This window comes from Paralichthys olivaceus, chromosome 17, assembly GCF_024713975.1.
Source record: "Paralichthys olivaceus isolate ysfri-2021 chromosome 17, ASM2471397v2, whole genome shotgun sequence".
Classification (NCBI taxonomy): Eukaryota; Metazoa; Chordata; class Actinopteri; order Pleuronectiformes; family Paralichthyidae; genus Paralichthys; species Paralichthys olivaceus.
In genome coordinates, this window is record NC_091109.1 from 1,176,234 (window position 1) to 1,199,194 (window position 22,961).

At 41.5% G+C, this 22,961-nt stretch overlaps 1 protein-coding gene across 9 annotated transcripts in view; it reads right to left on the reverse strand.

Moving 5' to 3' along the window:
* The window catches only part of slc4a2b (solute carrier family 4 member 2b), a 32,928-nt gene extending 10,647 nt beyond the window's left edge, over positions 1-22,281 (reverse strand). For 2 of the 9 annotated variants that reach the window (XM_069512468.1, XM_069512464.1), the window contains exons 1-7: positions 22,206-22,281; positions 15,909-15,987; positions 10,735-10,906; positions 2,856-3,024; positions 2,525-2,751; positions 1,453-1,577; positions 448-668 (exon numbers count right to left, since the gene is read on the reverse strand). In XM_069512468.1, coding sequence (XP_069368569.1) covers positions 448-668; positions 1,453-1,577; positions 2,525-2,751; positions 2,856-3,024; positions 10,735-10,794 — 802 coding nt within the window. In that variant the 5' untranslated portion in view covers positions 10,795-10,906; positions 15,909-15,987; positions 22,206-22,281. Of the gene's footprint in view, positions 1-447; positions 669-933; positions 1,038-1,452; positions 1,578-2,524; positions 2,752-2,855; positions 3,025-10,734; positions 10,907-15,908; positions 16,919-18,096; positions 18,126-21,947; positions 22,043-22,188 lie in introns of those variants that run through there. The other 7 variants (XM_069512467.1, XM_069512463.1, XM_069512471.1 and 4 more) reach the window with 5 other exon arrangements.
* Positions 22,282-22,961: the final 680 nt, after the last annotated feature.

Below are 22,961 nucleotides of genomic sequence, written 5' to 3' on the forward strand. Positions count from 1 at the left end.
CGAGCCTGTCTGCCACACTCTCTGATAAGCTGCTGCTCTCCGCTGAGGGGTCAGCTGCCTGACGTAAATCTCCCCGGCCCTGAACACAACCCCACGCTGGGCCTGGGGGCCCAGGGACGTCAGTGCAGTGGGGAGCAGACTGCAATGTAGAAGGGGACTCGAGGTGGCCCCCAGCACTCGCACTGATATTCAACAAAGCCAGGACTTCATAATTGTTATTGTCTAATCACATAAGAATGCAGCGGTAATGAAGCTACAAATTATTAAAAGTCATTATTAATAATAAAATATAGATTATTTTTACAAAAACAACACAGAAAGCAGAAATTATAGGATCATACTTCATCCTTCCAACAATGCTGCTGGCTAACAGACAAACAAACAGATGGAAACATAACCTCCTAAGGGAAAGTAAACTTAATCTTTTGACATTTCCTCAACACTCACTCTTGATGCCGTCCAGGTCAGCGGAGGCCAGAGTCTGAGCCTCGCTCTCATCAGTGGGGATACGCTGGTACTTGGCCTGCTCAGCACCCGTCATGTTGCCCGTCCGCCGGCGGTCTTGCAGATCGTAGCTGCGGCTGGCGGATGACACCCGGGCCAGCGGTATGTGATCAGGTGGCACTGCTGGAGGAGAGGGGCTGGAAGTGTCGGATGTGTCCAGCTTACTGGAAAGAAGAGCAGAGAAACCAGGTAAACCTGTACCTGAGAAGCTGTTTTTCTTCAGCTGATTTCCTATTTTCCCCAGACATTCCTTATGAAACCACAAACACACCCTTTACTGCTCTTTATCATTACTTTCTTTCAAACACTTTGTGAGTCAGCAGTTAAGTTAGGCCTTTTGATCCAGGTATTTCACCCTTGTACTGATGCTTCTTCTATAATACACACGATTAAATACTCAACAAAACTTTTAGAACATAATGAACTCACCGTCCTTATCCTCCAGTATCACTTCTCTTTCAAGACGCCTTCTTTCCCTCAACTTTCCTCTCCTGATTTAAAAATCCTCTGTGAGTATGTCCCTCTCCGGTGGACTGAAAACAAGCAACGTGCCTGAGTAAATGCAGCTTTATCCCAGCTCACATTAAAACCCTCATGAAGTGAAAAAGTAAATGTCATAGGTGGAGCCTGCTGCAGCTGAGGTGTGTTGTGTCGTCTGGAGCGACAGGTGATATATGGGTCTCTGAGGAGAGGATTACTTTGGCCCATCAGATCAGGCCCAGCAGGCCCACTGGATGCCTGAGACATGGTAACGTACAGTGTGTGCCTCGCTGACCAATTACACATTGTGCGCCTGAGCAGTCTAACCCAATCAGAACAGCTGTGGGAACATTTCAGCAACATGGCAAATATGAACATTACACAATCACTGCAGCAGGTTAGGTCGTATTATAAAGATGACCGTCACAGCATTTATGTTTATTTACTGAATCCAAGACGTCGACTCACTCTGTGGAAGTTACATCCTCAGGATCTGCTCCGACACCAGTGTGGGGTACGATGTCCAGCTCTCGGGCTGCGTGAGGGCTCTCTGTGCCACGTTTGGCTGCACTGTCTTCATCCGAAAGAAAGAACTGTGGAGGGAACGCAGAGTGTGAGAGCACCGTGTACAGCGAGAGCAGACAATGGACACAAAATGGAAACGAGGAACTCAAACAGCGATTAGACAAATGTTTGAACTGAGAAGAAAATAATCACCCCTCTCTTCTGTTCACCATCACAACTCGAGTACAAATCTACACTTGACACTGTTCTTCGTCTATGCTATTTGAAGACGGATGAAGACTCGTATTTTCAATTTATTATAATTGAAACAAACATTTGCTTGGACTGTGTTTGAACATTAAACCAAAGCACAGAATTTAATTTTATGAAAAATTAAAGCCTGAATCTTTTAATGTTACAGAGACTTTCTTATGTAAAAACATTTTCTTACTGTTTATCACTATTAAACGTGCTGTGCATATAAAGTAACAACCACTGAATAAAAACAAGAACAATGACATTTTAATTAAGTTGTATGTCTAAAATACGATACATAAAATCCTGCGACAGTGAATACTACTTAGTTACACTGTTAAATCTGGTCCTGTTACAGTCTTTTGATTCAGTGAAGTATCATAACAGCCAAACATGAAACCCACTGATGAATAATTCAGACTGTACTGAAATATTCATAGAGGAAAATATAGTAATGAGAAGACTATGGTCATTTGTTCTGAATCACATTCCTGACCGGCCGTGCGAATGGATGAAGGCAAATTGATGCAGATAAAAACAGATGCTTTACATTAACAGGTGTTCTACTTTCCAATGGACAGTTTCAGACAATGGAATGAAACACGAACCCAAGATATAAACACATGCAAGACACTAGTGTGGCTAATATGTCAGGGTGTTTATATCCTCAGTGAATAAAAAGACATTTCCGTGTGTCTATATTAGAATAATTTTACTCTAAAATACAGTTTCAAAGGAGTAAAACCTTCATTAAAAGACTAATATGAAGCCAAAGAATTACCTCCACATCTTTGGCTCTCTCCGAGTCAGAGGGAGCAGAACTTGCCTCCGTCCCCTCCTCCTCCTCTTCCTCTTCATCCTCTCCTTCCTCGATGGGGCCACTGCTGGGTACGTGGCTGCTTTTGTGATCTTTGTCCTTCTTCCTCTTCTTGCCGCTCTTCTTCCTGCGTCCCTCTGAGGGCAGTTTGGACAGAGGCCGGTGGATGTGGTGAGAGGAGTGACGGTGGTCTGCGGAGAAGATGGAGCGCCGACACAATGCTAAGCAGTTGCCATTTTAAATGTAGAGCTTACTGAAAGTGCAAACGGGAACTATGATTTGTGTGTGTGCTTACATTCGATGTCCTCCTCATGGTAGTTGTGGTGCTGCTCGTCAGGTACGACAGAAGCAGGGCTGAGGATCTGCTGGAAGCGCTGGACGCCCAGAGCTTTGTTCAGGTCCCCATCATCCTCTTCCTCTTTGCGTGGAGTCCCATGTAGTGATGAGGCTGCAGGAGCCTCTGGCTGCAACACAAACAACAACAGAACAAATAAATAAAAATCACTACATACTCAAAACCTGCTTCGAATTAGTATGCAGTGTGGATTTGGGGAAACAGCTTGTGTTTGCCTTTCACCTAAACCGACACTAGAGGGCGTTGTGGTGCTGTGAATACACCAGAGTCAGGGCATCATATGAGGAGTCGTCTAACTCATGCATTCTTGAAAATAAGCTTTAAATTGGAAACAATGGCCCTGAGCTTTGATCAGTTCCTTGTTTTCAGGGCTGTGGTTTGACAGGAATCATGTGAGTGATAAGAGATCTGTTTTCCTGCAGCAGGACGCGTTGCCCCGCTGTGCCCGGCTCTGCTGGTGGGATGTTGTGATAAGGATTGTCTGGAGTAATAGGAATAGTGGATCGACTCTGGCTGACAGGGTTGTGCTGTAGACTCCTCACCACAAAGTAAATGTTGCTATGACTACAGCCCGAAGGCCTCAGATCCTGCGGCGAACCCAACCTGTGGAAAAACTCAGGGGCCACACGTCTACTGATGCGCCCTCAGGTGGTTCTCAGGACACCCAACGTATTTGCCATAGATTAGATTTTCCTCGGCGCAGCAGGAAGCCACAGAAACCACCTGATGAAATATAAATACTCTCCTCCAACCTGCAGCTCCTGCTCCGTTTAGTGTCAATCACACTTTAGTTGATGCACAGCAGACATCCAAAAACTTACACGAAATATAATGTATCTATAACTGCAGTGATAGAAAGCAGTTAAATCTTTTTGACATGCGATCCAATGTCTGGTTCACGTTTCACATTAACTACTTTCACCAAAGGGAAATATCCCCTTTAAACTTATCAGATGTTTTATTATGAATAGCTGTTGCTAAGGAGGTGGGGTGGGAGTTTTTCCTTCCTCTCGACCCACTCACTTGATCCCTGTGCTGGGTACACCTGGACTAAACTAACTGAATATAATATAGTTGGAACAAGCTCAATCGAGAACATCTACCACAGTAAAATGCTGGTTTCATACTGATGCATCGGTATTAACAATCTAATAAATGAATTCATAATAATAAACAAATAAGCATAAAATACATGAATTCAAATTACAATAACTCTTTCCTCTGAATTAAATTGCCTAAACAACAGCTGGTATCTACATTCACACATGATGAAAACCAGCTTAGTATTGTTCACATTCTGTAAAGCTTCATCCACCGCTGTGTCATGTACAAACATCCTGTATGTCCCACTTTCAACACATTCAGCTCATCAAATCCATCAAGACAAGAAAACATGATCTGGTTTCATAAGACTCACCAAATATTCAGGAATCGGGGGAATGTCCGAAGAACGTGTGAAAACCCGACTCCCATGACCCAAACGGCCGTGCGGCTTTTTGCCCTGACCTTTTTTTACATGCCACACACAGGTGACAGAAGTAGGAAACTGCACTGGGCAGCAGAGCTGCAGACGCCCTCGGGAGTTTAAGTAGAAACAGGTCAGCCTGTTTGTTCAATATTGACCCAACGTTCAATTCCTCATGTGCCTATTTTTCTGACAGACCAACAAAGACAGTCAAAATGAGGAATGAACAAACTCTACATTTAACTTGCTGACCTCCAGAGCAAACCGCAAAGACAATGCAGCGCTTTGTAGGCACAGACGACTCTCACACAGTTTCTTTGAATGGACTTTCATGTTTTTAAAAACAGGCCTGAATGGAAAATAACCTGCACATTTGGAAATAAATCAAACATTTTAAAATGAGAACCCTTTTTCTGTCAGTGAGTCTCACCCTGCATCCACACGAAATCTCAATATGGATGACCGAATCTAGAAGCTGAAGTACACATATCCTCACCAGATGACTGTAAGCCCTCTGAGCACTGCTACACAATCCGGCAGTTTATTTTTACTGAGCTCTCATTCATATCATGGTTTCACAGTGAATCCCTGGAGGTGGGAGAGATGCGTGAGGGATTCTCCAGGAGGTGAACCTTCCACAACCAGAACCATGTGCAAAAACAAGCAGAGGAGAGCCGAGCGAAAACAAAAACATTGAAGGAACCTTTGACTTCGGCGAGGAGGTTCAGAGACTTACCTCGCTCATGGCCACGTGAGCTTGATCACAGTCTGTGGTTTTTGGAGGCAACAAGCTTCAGAGCCCTCCACCATGACAACACTGGAGCTCTGACACTCAACGCCTCTATTAAGAAGTGCAGGGGGACGATATCCCTCTGCCCCAGCTTATCAAAGCCTCGTGATACCCTAATCAGAGCCCTATCGGCCAACCTGCCACCTTCACGAGTCTGCTCATTGTGCCAGGGCTGAATAAACAAGACTGTCATTCTCGCTTTGAGGACAAACGCAGCGTGAAAGGACACGCCGTGTTTGAACAGCTCAGAACAAAAACCTCACGTTGACATTCATGTCCACATTTTAACTTTGCCACATGAAGCCTAAATATTGACCGAGGTGCTTTTAGTCAATATGCCTTCAAGGGCAATGTAAATGCACAGGAACTAAACGACACACTCTTCAAAAGGCGTATTTTTGATGGCTAATATTGACAAATGACATAATAAGAAAGAGGCAGTAATGAAATGGGATTTCAATGTTGTGTGAAACCAGCGACAAACTATTTCTACATGACAAATGACTAAAACAAATATTTCAGCAAGATGGATTGGACTGGAGAGGACAAATATTAAACTGCTTAACTATAATAAGTCAAATAAAACAGCTGCATGTGGAAATTTTATTAAAAGACTTTCAGATTGTTGGCCTGTCTGCTGAAGTGTATTAGGAGCTCTCCAACATAATTTAATAACACACAAGAAGCTAATTCACCACACTTCAATAGATGCAAAAGATATTGAAAAAAAGGGTCAGTGTAGTGTCATGCATTTGAAATGTTTAACCCTTACGATTTATGCAAAATATTGCACTGAAAAAGAAAAAGCAGCTCAGATAATGTCACGATTTCATCTGCTTGAATTACTAATATGAGCTGAAGTAATGCCAGTGAACAAGACTCAGAGTCTGTGGTCTGTGGTGAGGATCTCGGATGCAGTAGTGATCTCTCCAGTAGTTGAGGTATTTGAGTCTGGACCAAAGTGGCAGACTGACAGACTGACATTGGCATCCCGAGAGCTCAATGGTAAGGATGGCTGAGACTATCATTTGAAATTTCAATCCAAGGAATACAGTGAGCTGTAAAACAACTGCAGAAAAAAAAAAGATAATGAAATTCTCTGGCTTTCTAGCTTAAGGGAATTTAAATGACTGATAAATGAGAACTAGCTACTAAAGGAGTTCATCTTCAGAAGCAGCATAGTTTGTAAAGTTTCTGTGTATTTGCAGTGTCTGTGTTTTTCATGGGGTGACGGCGAGCAGGCGCTGCAGAGGGAGATTATCTGTGTCGTAAGGTTGTCTCAAATCCCACACAGTCAGCATCGGAGGGGAAAGGGTGAGATAGGGTGGGAATGTTGTAGTGATCACGGCGTCGGACTGGGTGGCTGATGAGTCGCTGCATTCCTTCATATCTTAACATGAGTCTGCAAGCAGATCCCAGTGGCTCAGGGTTTCTGATTATGATTACAAGTGATGGAGGTTTAACCCAGTTCTGTCCTCTGACAACTTGTGCATTACACAAGCAATGACTGTCATTCCTCCTATTGCATCATGATTTCTATTTGCTCAGCTAACAATCAAAATCAAAACTAAACTTTCAATTTCGTCACAAGCTTCTCAGTAGTCAAAGACAAACAGGACATCTGCCTGAGATATTGTTGTCTCCCTTTAGCTTTATCTCATTGAAGATGTGATAAGACTATTGAGTAAGAAGATTCTGCGGAGACGACCAGATGCACGTCAGCGGAAGTATATGAGGTAATGTGATAGGGCAAGGTGGTGTAACCCTACTGATCCTCACTGGGTCACTGATACAGTTCTACGATACATAAATGAAGACATGACGATGATGACGAGAAATATTCTGGATGCACAACATGATCAGGACTGGCAGTTCTCCCCACAAAGAAGAAACCGAGACGTAACAAAAGCGTTCACCACGACAAAGCGGAATCAAAAACCTTATCTGTTCAGTTCTTTTGGTTCTTTTTGTCTAACCCTTCTTTAACAAACAAACACTCAAACCAAGCAACACATGGAAAGGGAAAACATAACCTCTTTTTGGCGGAGGTAGTTAAAGCCTCTCCCCTCCATGAAACCACATTTAAATCCACGATTGATTTTTATTTGGATCCATGCCAAGTTTAACACACTCATTGATCTCAGTCCCCTAAATAAACCTGTTTTTTTCCATCAATATCCATTAATTATTCTTTGGGAAATCGTCAAAAACACCTGATTTTGCAATGTCAAAGAAAAAATGATTAAAAGATTCCTGGATCTTGGCCCATGTACCAGCCTTTCACCAAGTTTCATGGAAATCGATTCAGTAGTTTTGCATAATCCTGCTGACGGAGGACATCAGACTTCCTGAATTGTGTGATCTTAGAGAAGTTGAGAAAATCTATATTACAGGAACTGTTGAAAAAAGAATCTACAAATGTTGTGGTGCACTGATGATGGCAGATTAGAATTGTTGTTTTATTTTAATGTTTACAAGTTGGCTATATCTTTATTTCTAAATCTTTCGGAAAACCATCAGAATGGTTTATTTGTCTATTATTGTTATTTTTGCAACTCTGGTTTCTGGTTTCTCTCTCTTTTTTTGTTCTTCTAAATAATAGTGTTATAAGGCTGGGTACAGAATGTGCACGACACAATTATAAATATCACTCAAATCAATGCTTGTTTAATCTGCACTAAAACAAGCAAAGCACAGTTACTGGCAGTTTGTCAGTTTTCATAAAATCTGAAGTTCATCTGTAAAGTTTCCCAAGATCTCAATATTTCACCAGTTGGTTAAAATGGCCATCACAGGTTAAAGCTTTCTGTTCTCCCGTCGAGAAATATTTCGTAATCCACCTGCGGACATTAGAGGGGGGACTAAACAGTGACACATTAAGTTAACTGTGGTTGGTTGTAATTATTACCTTGAATTTCTAATAACTGGGAAAAGTCGTTCAGCTGTTGACATAGCAAAAGTGAAAGAGAGAAGAAGAGAGAGGAAGAACTGAACTGAACATTAACCAGCGTCAGAGTTTGTACTGAGGTCAAATTCACCTAAAGAAGCAAAGTCAGGATACATATAGGCTTCGAAAATGTCTATTTGCACTATTTAGAATTACGTATAATGACTGATGATAAGAACGAAAGTGAATGTCACGCACACCAACAAGAAAGCGAACTATGTTTAGACTCACATGTCAAGTTGAGTCCTCTACGCTGGAACTGAACAAACTCACCTTCAACGCATAAAGATAATCCATCAAATAACACACAGGAGCAGAGCTGCAGCCTTGAACATAGATAGAAAACTATACTGTATCTGGTTCTCTGGTTTCAAGAGCAAAAGCAAGAAGTGTAGGTCTCTTCTCTGGAAAATGTTTCCCATTTCAGTTACCCCCGTGCCACATGACCGGGGCAGATCGTCTGGGTAGGAAGAAGACATTAGTTTCACAATGTTAGCCCTTGAAAATCTAAACAGGATTATCTGAACTCTCCCTGGCCACGCACACAAAAACACACATTGTTAAGGAGATAATAATTAACTTGGGAGAGTTGGAGGCATGAGGATCAGCCAATAACTGCAACGCCAGTGTCATACAGCAAACATGTTTTATCTTTACTGAGCTTCTTGATCTCGAGCTTCCTGCTGGTGAGTCTTATTAAGCAGAGTCACACTCTTGTCCAATGTGTCTCTGTACGTTGTTTGTCTTTCTGGCTATAATTAGCTCTAAAGACATGCAGATTCTGAACTGGCCGGAAAGAAGATCCCTTTGGCGTCATTCAACACCTTCACTGTGAAAAATAAAAGTTCAAGGTCGGCAATGTTGCTGTGGGTGTTGTACTGATCTTTACAGCCTCTAACACTGTAATTTATGCTGTATGATGTAAATCATTAAACAATGTGTCCTGACATCACACTAATATTTTTATATTTCTAAACTTGCTTTCTAAACTCGCCATTTTCTTACATTGCATTGTTTTATTTTGTTTGTTAAGTTTTGTGCTGGTTTGTGGTTATTGTTGAGATATTGTTGCCCCCATTTGTTTGTTAGTCAGCAGTATTACACAAAAGCAACTTGGTGGTCGACATACTGAAAAAAGAAACGCTCTGGTCAAAAGGGCTGTCACCAATTTCCCAGGGAAATACTCATTGACCGATGGGACCGATATCTATGAGTGTGTGAAATTTGGTGCAGCCTGATTGAATTAAAGGGGACTGCTGGGCCTTGGCAGAGGCATGTGCTCTACAGACTGCCATTCTAGTTTTAAGATGAAAATAAAGTTTATTAAATAATCCCACACGTTAACAATTTTGAGAAATGTCATAACGAGAGGCTGTTATTTTGTGTTAAAAGGTGCCTTGACAGCTGGGATAAGATTACAAACTAGAACAACATATATGTCCCTAAGTCCCTTCCAGACTCCGAGCAGGTAGTGTGCACGCAGGGGTTGTTGCACAGTTGTGCACTGTTGGAAAAGGAAGCAGCTAACAGAACACTGACAAAAGTGCTGCGCTAAGAGAAAGCTCACGTTTCCTCGATTGCGGTCAGAGTGAAGAACAGAACAATGCTGATGCTGCCGAGTGAAAACCATGAACAGGACGATTTGATTAGAATATGTACTGTCACTATCTCTCATGAGACGTCTCTCCAAGTAGCCTCTATCACTTGTTACTCAGCAGATTATATCTCATTCAGCCAACAGCACAGTGACTGATCATCAACACGTGAAGGTTGACAGTGTAGGGAAACATAGGAAATGTTAAACATGATTTGTTGAGAGTGTTGGGTACATTTCTAAGGAAAACACAATCATCCTTATTATTCCGGGAATAAAATGAGCAAAACAAATCTTGGAATTCATTAAACACCGTAAACTATGCTGTATCTTACAAAATGAAACTATCTGTGTGTGGATTCTTCCTTTAAGCTCCTGATGTTTTCTGCCTCAGCATCTTAATGATCCTGAGATGAACTTGTTGAGGAGATCTTGAGTCAAGGAATGCTGCTTTCCTTGGCCGCTGACCAGCTGCTCTCCTGGGCTTTGCCAGTCATGTTTATCACATCAATCCCACCACGCAGCCATGCAATTATGTTTTTCATTATCGTGTGCCAGTATTACTTTAGTGTTTCCAACTCTGGCAGCCCGTCAAGTTAAAGAGAAGAGGAGGGAAACTGTGTTAGTTGTGGGACCGCTCACGTTCTCCCATGCTCTAATGAAAAGGGATATTTCAACAGGAGCAGCTCTCTGTGCCGATCTGAAACGTTTTTGAGCTATTCTGAACACTTTTTATTGTTGCGGACATAAGTACATCAGGGTCCTGGCTCTAAGATGTGACTGGATTTGTACATACATAACCTCAGAGGGAACGGCACGTCCAAAGTACACACTGCGATGCCAGAGAGGACGGAGAGAGCTGATGCAGCATAAATGTGGCAGAATGTGAACTACAGTAAAGGCAGGTTTGGAGCTGAAGAGCCACCGTCTCATACATGAAACGACCATAATTTAACCTAACCTGGTTTTTCACCGACTCTTCCTCGGTGCCCTGACTGGAAGGACTTGTCTGCGCGGACTTACACTGTGAATGACCGCTGCCATGGCATCTGTAATCTGGTTGGGAACGCTGGGGTTGCTCATGGCTCCGCAGTGGAGTCGCTGCTGGAGAGGATCTGGAAAGCTGGCGTGGATCAGTGCGGCTTTAGCCCTTCTCTTTCTCACTGGGACTCAGACAGCTTTTGGGCAGCATAACCTGGAGACAGACACAGATCCAGGAGTTAGTTCACATGAAGCTGGAGATTTATAACTTACAGGTAGAGTAATATAGCTGTGGGAAAGTAATCTCTGAATATGAAGCATGACCAAAAAGTAAAAGGACGGCTATACAGTATATTACAGGACATTGGATTTGAAATTAAAAATATATATTTGAGGTTAAAGGTCTGATTTTGGGCTTAAAGGATGTTCACATTCATATCTGGTAAACAATGTAGGACCTAAAACCCATTTTACACTACACCAATCATAAATCATAAACACACATGAAAAAGATTTTAAGGCAAAGACAGTAAACTGTTGACGGTATTGACGGTTAATCTCATGGCAAAAATACCCCAAAACAAACGTGTGTGTTACTGCCATGAGACTATACACATTAGTGATTTGAGCTAAACACAAAGTACAGCTGAGGATGATGGGAATGTTTTGCAGTAACAGTAAGTTTTGATGTGATGGTGGCAATAGAGGAAAAGTGAGTTATTACAGTTCATTCCCTAGGAAAGTGGTTCCCATTCTAGAGGTCTGGACCCCCTGGGAAATAAAATCGTTCTGGATAATGGGGGTTGTATGTCTGTGGTGCAGTTATTTTGGGTGTCAGGGGCTGAAACGTTTGGGAACCTCTGCTCTAAGAAACATGGATGTCTGTACAAAATTGAATGGTAATCTATCAAATTGTTATAAGCACATTTCAGTCATAAACAAAGTGTATTGACCAACATACATTTGAGTCCCTTGAACTTTCTTCACTCCTCTTATGGATAAAAATGTTGTCGACATCTAAACAAGTCATCACTTTAATCTCTGTTGTTTTTGCATCTCCCAGCCAGCGTGCTAAAAGCCAAAGCCGAGCTAAACACACTTCACTGTCCTAACACTGTCCGTACTGTGACACGCTGTCATCCAAGAACTAATCATCAGTTTCAGGATTTCCTGGAAGCCCCTCAAGTACCTTTGAGACCGGGATCCCACTTCAGAATCACTCATGGCTTCAGCTAAATGTCAGATTTGTGACGTGCTGGAAAAACCTTGAGATAGTTACATTATACTTGAGACATAAGGCAACAACTGTGGAGGAGGTACAAGCTTTTATAAACAGTGACACTCACGTATTTTTTTATTTTATTTGTAAGACTTATGATTTGAAGCCCTGCAGAACTTCCTCACTGCCATTCAAGGTCATTAACCATTAGTCAGATAAGAGCCAGATAACACAGTGCTACTGTGTAGACGACCCTTTGATAAGTAGAGCAGCACGTGCCTCAGCTAATCTCCACCTCTGTCATTCCAGAGTCTCCTTTATATGACGGAACTGCAGGATGATAGATAATCATCACTTGGGCAGAAACTCGACCAGAGACAGGATAAGAAGTTAATGATAATACTACAAGGCGACAATAATGTACAAAATTAATGATTTCTACTATTTTTTTTGCAATCAATTAATTTTTTGACAAGAATTCAGAGATTAAAACAAAATATAGAGGGACACCTTTCTTCAAAGGTGACAGGTGCCCCACCCCCAACCAATCAGATGATGCATGTCATCATACCCACCCATTGGCATGATGGCATGACAGCTTCGGATTGGTTGGGGTTGATTAGAGGCGGGGCACGAAAGGGGGCCAAAATCTCTGACAAGACATTTAAAGAAAGTTTTTACCATTTTGTTCCTATTTTAGTAGTTTGTCCTTCATAATGATTAATATTCTAATTATTATCGTTTATGATTTATTATAATATATGTACCGCAGCTTTTTAAATTGGAGATATAATATAAAAATGCTTGCTCTACATTTATGATATCAATCTCTTTCGCCTCAATAAAATCTTGTAACATAACTAATTGATATTAATACAATAACCATTGATATCATTGTTGGCTAATAAGATCAATTAATATTTGCATGAAAGTAGTACTGGTAAAAATGATCCCAATTGCAGAGGATGCATTGCAAAACATGATATTTTAAAACTACCTGAAGCAGTTATTCTGATACGTAGTTCTGAAAGTGTCCCTCTAGTAACATTAACAGCAGAGCAATGGTTCTCCTTCAGTCTAATAGCAGAGCGCTCTTCTTTTTCAGAGTCATAGTTAGAAATCAAGCTCTCTGGCAGCAGCTATCAAAGAAACGATAAGCTTTCCTGATGCCTGAGCACAATCATATCAATGACCTTGTCGACAGCGAGGGACTTCTATGTATGTTTCACTAACGTACAATCAATGACGAGAGATGTGGGAGCATGAAGGAGCTGGACAGAGTGAACTTGTACTCAGACGAGGCTTAAACAAAGACATCACCTCCCTCAGAGACCTGAAACTGAGTGTACACGACACACCGTTCTGGCAAAGCTCTACGTTTGCTCTGCCAAACCACTTATCAATGCACCAGTTGTTAATTACAAACCATCAGCTGTTCCACTGCGACACAACAACGTCAACTGGTTGGGGACATTTCAATCCGTGCATTGATTTTGATACAGGAGACTACTATATTAGCTTGGCGTGCTCGAAGATTAGTTTCTCAGTAAACCTAGACTCCGGCACCGTGGAACAGGCAGGGCTGGCTACACAGGGATAAAGTTACAGAACTCTGGGATACTGGGCAAAAACCATGGGAACCAGCTTATCTACCTCCGGGCATGTCTGTAATAATACTGTTAGGATAACAATAATGATCAGAAGAAAACAATAATACCATCCACAATCACAAGAGTAGGCACGTACATTCAATATCTAAATGATGTCTGCAGTCTGCAGGTACAATCAGATGCATAAAAAGGAACTGATTGTTTCTTGTGTAATAAGTGAATTGCCCAAAAGGACATGGGGGGGTGCTGACACTGCATGAGGAAGTGAGGACAAGATGCTCAGTGTTTTTCTCCTGGAACAATTCATCATGTCTTCCAGGAGTCATCGGAGTGCACCACCTCGCAAACTGTTCCTAAAAGAAGACGAGGTGTGTAGCATTTATTTCTCCTTCAGACTTCAAAACCTTTCCATACTGGATTTAGCCACATCCCCAAATTGTGCGCGGACAAGGGCTTGGGAAAACTATCCTTCTGGGAGGAAGTAAGTATGAAAACAGGAAGAAGGTAACTGCTACAAACTGAGTCTTGTCACAAACAGCTATAAATGTATAAAAATGGAAAGATGATGGTCTTTCTAGTATCCATAATTTCAGACATTGGAAAGAGTTAACTGAATGACAGGCGTTTACATTGACCTGGATCTATATACCTGAACTAATCTGGGTTAATACAAAACGTGCTATAAACCCATAATGTCTACCCTGTGGCATTATAGGTTAACTCAATATGTGACAGCATAACGAGCTGAGCTGCCATCGTCATCTGTCCCTCGTACAGACAGAGAGGACAGGAAGATCACAGTGTACAACCAGGTCAAGTGTGTGTAGATGCTGCAGTAACATTGCAGTGGTTCTGAGGAAATTATGGTTTCTTCACTGGAATCTACAGGCCGATCATATCAAGTCTAAGTTCATATGAATATCACTAAAATGTTGACACGTGTCACATCTTTAGATGTAAGAGATAGATCAGATAAGAGGTTTGGCTTTTTAAGTCAGTATTGCAAAACTGTCATACACTTATGGTGACTAACTTGTCCCAGACAGAAAGATATACATGAAAAAGTCTCTTTGGTGTCTTTTGATTAGCTTATATAATATATTAAATATTATATTAAAACTGCTCTGGTTACTGTCTGAGAAGAGCAATTTCCTGCTTTCACTAAGAATATAAAGTATGTTATAGACAATTAAAGTGTTTTTTTCACAGGAGCACTGGGAAGTGATGAGTTAGCACAAAATCCCAATGAACATCTTACAAATGGTTAAATATGACAAGGCACTGTCCGATTTCTTTTAATCTAAGTCAAGTAAGAAAGGTTAATTTTGTCATCTCATTTGACCTTTTGGGTTAAAAATAGAGAAAAGGTCAACAAAAAGACATCAACATAAAGGAATGAGACAGTCAGACCACTGGACGGAGTTTACAAGCCAACACAAGCCCACATGTCACCAAAACCAGTGATCCGCCTGGACGCTCAGCCGGGCCCGACTTCCGTCGCCAGCTTGGCTCGTGTATGTTTTGGCCACAGACTGAATGCTCATCTGCAAATTCTGTCAGAGAGGCATAATTAAAGATCAGTTCAATTAAATAAACAAACTGACAATAAAGTCGTCTCTGCAGAAAAGGAAGATTTCAAACCTCGCTGACACACAGACCTGATGGACGATAACAGAGGGGACAGGAGTGGTGAACTGGGTTTAAAAATAAGAGTGAGTGAGTGAGTGGCTTTTGTTTAGCGGACGATGCATTATTTAAGAGAGTGACAACAAGTGATTGTGGAGCTGTGATAGTTCCAAATGATGTGGGGATAATTTGTGGCTTTTTTATCTTGCACAGTGACACAGAACAGGAACATTCTGAACACTTTTATCATGTGTTAGATATACGCAGAATATAAAGGATAATAAAGCAAGCTCAGTGATTTGATGAAGCAATAATTCATCATTTACAGCTATCAATTCCAAATACATTGAATTTAAAGCCACTTATAAAAGTGGAAAAGCATCTTTCACCTTTTAAAAGTCAAGAGGTGCGTTTTGGTGAGTTTCTCTTCTGTGAGACCTGTTGAACTTAGCAGGATTTGTTTACAGTCATTCTTGCTATGACTTCACATCCTCATCATCCTCATTCTCTGAGCCTGACTCACCTCAACTCCTCATTCAAGTCAATTGTTAAGAAAGTGTGACACTAACAGAAAGATTCTTGATAAGTTTGATTCGACCTGACCCATGTCAGCAGCTCAGCTCTTCTAATTAACGACCAACACAAAATAAACAATGAATTAAATTGACCATAAATACATATATTTAAACAAACTGACAAAGGAGATCAATTGAAAACATGACAAGTGGTTAAGAAATATAAAAAATTAGACTGTACCATACCTTTGTGTGCTTACTGCAGAGAAGCCACCGCAGACATTGTAGTGCAATTCTGAACTCTGCTGTGAAGAGCGACCCGGTGCTGGTCAGAGTGCATGACAAAAACAAACAGAGGGAGAGAGGAAAGAGATAGGGAGACAAAAGAGGCAAGAGTCAGAGATGTGGCAAGTGAGCGCCGTCCAGCCCCTCGACGAGCTGAGTGCTGTCTCAGACCAACATGCACCGACTGATAACAGCAGCCTTCCTCCTCAGGATTATGTTTCCTCCTCCAGCCAGCTGACAAGCAACCATGTGACTCCAGGGCCCATTCAGCACTGAGTCAGAGGCTGCCACACACACACACACACACACACACACACACACACACACACACACACACACACACACACACACACACACACACACACACACACACACACACACACACACACACAAAACTGGTTTTGTGGGTATTTGTCCAGAAACCAAAGTGTTGGACAAATTAAGATTACGACCTGATATTAGAACATGTGGAGTATTCCGACCTTAGTGTGTTCTGTCGTGAAAGTAATTTTGATGTGTGTCATAATCAGACTATGCTCTGTGACATGTGGGATGCTCTACTAGCAAATAATCAAAATCAGGTCTTATTCAGAATAAGATCAACAGAATATTTCCATGTAAACACAGACAATGTCTATGATAAGACGTGAAGATATTGCCCTGGCCAACAGACATGGAGCCATGGTGCTGTCATGGCTACATATGTGTTGTATGGTCCCTTAATCACATGAGGATTACATGTGTGGAAATACCGTATCTATTCTAAAACAGCCTATTTTAGGCAGGGACAGAAATTTCCTGTTGCGACACAGACAGTGATCATTTGCTGAAGAGAAGGATTTCCACAAAAGCCTGGTTTACCACCACATTCAAGCAAATAATCATTTGAGATAATACAAACTGCAGGACAGCGAGTGAGTCATTATGAAGTTGAACTTTACTTCTCATGAAGGGCAGCGCAACTTGTCCCCAGGTTCTTAGTACTAACTTTGGATTTACACGTTTTTGTGGACATGTTTATAAAGCTGCACAGGATGTTTATTCATTTGTGAATAAGTCTCCTCCTGAAATGAGCAGGAAAACCAAAACATGTTACCAAATATGTCTTTAATTATTAATCGGTAATGACTTTCAGTATAGGTGTGGATGCAGAAATGTCCACACCCTGCATCCTTAGGTCAGATGGTCTGAATATCATTTGTCGCGGTTCCCCTGGATTATCAGCTTGTTCTGGTGAAATATCAGTTTTGGTGTAAATTTAGGGACGAAATACACACACATGCCGCAGGTTCTTAGTGTATTTGGCAATGGAAAAAATAACTTGTCATATATTGGAGGAATCAACACTATTACACAATTAATCCCACCTAAAGTCATAAAAGCCGCTGGAATAATTGTGCTTTGCAGCGAACAAAGAACAGTTCTGTGATCTAAACAAGTTGCTTACCCCTTCGCCAAATAAGTGCTGCATTCCACATCAGCTTACATGAGCCTTAGGGCTAAAGAAATACCCATACCCCGGAGGAGTGTGTGTATAATTGTTTGTCCCCAGGGATGTGGACTCACTGTGGAGTCACATGCATGTCTTGCGGGGGGAAAGAAACACAGTCAAGGCCACAAGCAGCTACAATTGTAGTCCACTTCAAAGTCTGAGGCTTTCCTCAATCCCAGCAGTGTGCTGATAATAGCATCGTCTGCTGTGGTCAACCTTATTACGAGGTGTGACTTCATGCATGCAGGGACGGTCTGCAACTTTGTCTCAACCATGAGCATTAGATGATATACTCATTTCACAACACTTAACCTGCACAGAGAGCAGACACTGTCATCACACTTGCTGCTTTGCACAATTTGACAGTTTTAAATTTCATTGGCTAAATGTGGAGAAACACAGCAAAGATTCTTGTCTACATTTCAAAACAACTTTCTCTGCTGAAAAAAGAAAGAAACAACATGTAACAACGTTTCTTTTTCTACACAATAACATCCCATGCTCAGTTTTCATGCTTTTATCGTCAGTGTTAACACAACTTGGAAATTCTCTCTCCAGCTTCCTGTTATTCCTCTCTTCCTCTGAGTCTAAAACTAGGCCATACTCCGAGACATAAAGAAAAATGAACTTCCGCAAGCAGAATTGAGAGAGACTCACCAGAACTGAGCCCGGTGCTCTCACCCAGTCCAGCCTCCTAATGCAAACACTGCCCTCGGAGACGCAGTATACCTCTGACAGCTGCCCTGTTGGCGGGTCTCTATGGGGATTTGGCAGTGGTGTATGTTGATAGCTGTGCCTCTGTTGCCTCCGAGTGTTTCAGCCTGAAATAGCTCAACAGTTTACAAGTCACCCAGCCAGACCCTGAGCCTTTCAACATGCAGACATCTCTACCTCCCTGCTTCACAGCCCAGTGACCACACAGACCTCGCTCTGGCAGGGTCCCACACTTCATAGCAACTGTGCTAAGTTACTCTTTGTGTATGCAGCCACTGGAACACGTCCAGTCTCACAGAGCTAACAGCTGCACTCGGGTCAATGTATGCCTCTCATCTTTATCTCTCCTTCTATTCCAGCACAGGCTTCAGGCAGCGGCGGCTGTGCTTAGGGCTGAGATGGCACCTGTCTCTGGGGTGAAGAGGGATTAAAGAGGCAGCGAACATAATGGCCGCCCACTCACTAGTCAAGCATTTTTATATCTTGAAGAGGGTTATGGTGCAAGAAGAGGTGGGTCAATATTTTGAAATAGAAAATTATCTAGACAACTTTATCCACAGGAACATTTCTGAAGAGCAGAGTTCATAATAAAGAAATGTTTGCCAGAAAATGCAAATATTTAGTCTCTCTTATCCTTCAATTGTACATAAGGTTTACCAAAATTTTGACCTATGCACATATGGGTGCATGTATTTTAAAAGCTTATTTGTGTCGAGGTAGCTTTGTTCTAGTTTGACCACAGAAAAAAAACAAAAATGATTTGATACTGACCCCACAGAAGTTAAATACCTGGGTCAAGTACAACCATGTCCTATTGCCCTTGTTTCTTAGCTACTCTCAGCCTATATATTAACAGTATAAGTTAGTGAGGAGGTTTATTTTCTTGTTTTTAATATCCCCCTTATGACTCCAGCAGTTTTGAGGGTGCGGCACTTCTGCTCAAAAACACATCCAGAGCTGCTCAGGTTGCACGAGCTGCACAAAAGCTAAAAGCATGTTCTCACAGAAACGTGGTAATTGTGAAGCTTAGACGCAGAATGCTTGTGATAACTGTATTTACTCTCATACGACTCAGACTGGGGACGGTAAGAAAATCTCCTCACGGTTCTCAGAACACAGACAAAGGACTATATCATCTCACACTGAGGTCACACACAAATCAGCCATTGATTGATTTCCTGGGAAAGAACGTGATATGAATAAAGTGCGTTTGTGTGACAGATGACACAGGATTGAACCTCGCACTCCTGTGGGAATGGACGACGACAGTGAAGGTGGATGGAGGGGGAGTAGAAAAGATGGCAGACTATATTTTATGTAGCTAAATGTGTAATTAGAATCTCAGAAGAGACTCCAAACTGCAGACAGCTCAGCAGTAGCCTAAACTATGCATGTTCCCAAATGTGTTGCCATAGCACTTAATGGAGATTGAATGCAAATTAGCAACAGAGCAACAATCAAGTAAGGAAACTGAATGATGGGACTCTGATCTCCGATAGTAAACTGGCTTTAAATCAAGGGGTTTAGGTCTAGAGAATTTTGAGACTTGATGTGTTTACAGACAAAATATTGGGTGTGTTTATCTGCAGAGGGGAAGGTCAAATAAACACGAAGAACCGAGCACCTCTGATTAAAAAAACTATTTATTATCTACCTCTTTTCCTTCCTTCTCTTCTGCATGACCAAGCAATTCACGGCAGGAATGTGGAGACGCTCTGCTTAACTGTTTGTGCTCTGACATTTTTTTTCTTTCCACAGTTAACACTAAGTCTGTTTGACAAATTCCACTGAGGCGAAGGAAAACAAATAAAAGCTGAGAGTGCAATCACAAAGATAAGATGGATCTATGTGATGTGTTCATGTTAAAGGATCAAACAAGGTCACGTTGAGCGAGACGAACGCTCCAGAATCCATTATCTTACGAGTCATGGTGTGCTCTGGTTAAAAATAACATTGCAGTGGTTTCAGTTAGATTTCATATTCTCTAGGAGAAGAAAATAGCTTTACCTCGTATCTGAGCTTTTCTACATAAAGTGTTGCCTCAAATAACCTGGAGGGCACACGGAGATGATTTTGCTGAGTCAGCAGAGGAGACGCATCCTTCCTCCATCCTGCCAGAGGGCACGTCCTGACATCTATTAGCAACGTGACACAAGCAATTCTGGGACTACAGGGTCCCAAAGTGGGGGGTGGTTAAAATGGAGTTATTTCACAGGTAGTCATAAATTCAATTTAACTAGTGTCTATTGATTAATCAATTCATGTAGATGAATCCAATATTTATGACATATCACAGTGTGGTTCACTGGATTATTCAGTCACATCCCACTTTGGAAGTTGAAAAAAGAAATCATCTGTCACCAAATATTGAATTTTTATCAACAGCAAAATTTCAATAGTAAAACTAGACCTCTACAGTATGTCAGCCAAGGCCCAACTGTCACCTTCTGAAACCTCATTTAAATTCACCAGATTTGTATTGGCTCTGCACCAAATTGCACACACTCAATATAATTCCCCTAAACATGCCTGTTTTCATACTCATGAAGATTTCTCTGACAAATTAACGAAAACATGAAAAACGCTTCATCTCCGTCTTCCACCGGAGGAGTAGTTTTGGCGTTATCCTGCTGACAGACAATCAACAAATGCAGATGGAAACACAACCACCCTGGGGAAGATAATCAACTGATGGAGACGAATCCAATATTTATAGACTGAGGTGTGGTTCATTGACTTTTTCAGTCACATCCCACTTTCGACAATGAGAAACAAAAATCCTCCCCAACCCATAATGTGATTAAATTTATATCAATCAGTAGCAGAATTTATGGCAAACCAGTGATTAAGTGAGCCGGGTTAAATTTCCCCACATTGTCAACGTCTGTATCGTTATAGTGACAATAAACTCGAGAGATTAGCTTTGACTTCAGGCGTGTCACTGTTTACACATCTGTTGATCTGCTGTCTGAATAAACCTTGCTAGTTGGTTGACTTGCTGGTTTCAGAGCTTCTATGTTTCTTTAGATTTCCAAATTAACCAGGATCCTAATTTCATTTTGTATTTTCCCAGCAGATCATCACAGCTGATTGACTGATTCTATCAATTAGATGTTTGTAAAGTGTCGGAAAATGGAAATGGGTAAAACACGAATTGTGCCCAAAGCGACATCTTCCAATTCCACACATTCGGTTTACGACGACAAGAGCAAGAAACTAGAACGCAAACATTTCAGAAGCTGGAGACAGAAAAGGTGATTCATCGATATTAAAATAGTTGCAGATTCATTTTCTGTCAAGGAGCCAATTGATTATCTGACAAACTTCTAGGAGTTTTCATCTCATCATTGAAATAGTTTACAGATTAACAGATATATTAGTCGAACTCCACAGTGAAAACAGTAATTGTGTTGTTGCTGAACATTCACTCATGCATGAATACGTCCCCCTCCTATACACACACACACACACACACACACACACACACACACACACACACACACACAGACATGTTGTGCTCATGTCACCTCATGACCTGGGAAACAAAAGAAACTCATTCACAATGAATGAGTGAGGAATGGGTGAGCAAAAGCTGACCACACCTCCTCCTGTTGAATGACTCATTCATTCATGAACACATGAAATGAAACATTAAAATGGGGACGTGATGAGGTCTGGATCTCGCCCCACAGCTTCCAGGAGCAGTTTAACCACAAACCCCGTCCACACCGAGTTAAGATGCTTCACCGCCCAGGAGCTCCTCGTGTGTCTGCGGTTGTTCCTCCATGTTTTACCTGCTCCTGAAGCCGAGCGCCGAGGAGACGAGGTCCAGAAGAAGAAGAAGACGAAGAAGACACGTTCATGTGTGCGCGTGTGGCACTGTCACAATAAGACACCGGCTAACCACCGGCTAACGGTTTCTAACGGTGTCCGGGGCCACGTCGCCTCCGAACAACTTATCGTCTTTGTCGGGAGGTTTTTTTTCCGAGAGTCACAACAACAACCACAACACGTTGATAAATGTTATTCACTCACCGGTGCGTGTTTCTCACCTCAGACTGTGTGGAGGACCTGCTGCTGCACCGCTGTCACCGCGCCATCATGGAAACACCTCTCACATCCGGGAGGGACTTTCAAATTAAAGGTGTGAGCAGGCAGAGGCCTAGAGGAAGTGCTCAGATTCAGAACAAGTGCAAGATATATTTTTAAACTTGTTTATTTCATCTGTATGCTTATTCATTTAAAACGCTGTTATATTACTTTATTTGTTATTTTTGATTTCGCATTATAAAACATATTTTCTAGACTTTTGATGTTTTGTGCTCTCTTTTTTATTTGTCCTTTTTTGTGAAGCACTTTGTTTTATTGTTATCATTATTATCAGTAGTAGCAGCAGTATTATTATTATTATTAGTAGTAGTAGTAATATTACCAGTGCTTTAAGTATAAGCCGAAAATAATTCATTCTGTGGTAAAAGCTCCCATGACACATGACTGTCATCTGATTCTATCTGGCATAATTCATTTTTAATAGGAATGCATCTATGTGTATGAGCTGCATTTTACTGATGTATCAGCTTTGTGTGCAGCCAGTGTTATGATTTATTTATGTCAAGCTAGATAACAATGTCTTTGCTTCTTTTGCTTTTTAGTGGAGAAAACTATCATAAAAACAAAGAATGCTTTATTCGAGGATAACCTTATTAAAAAAGAGTAGATTTATTTTGGAGGTGACATCCATCTCGTTCCGGTGTGCATCGGATATTTCTGTTAAATTGGTCACCATCTTCTCCAAACTCAGGTTTCTG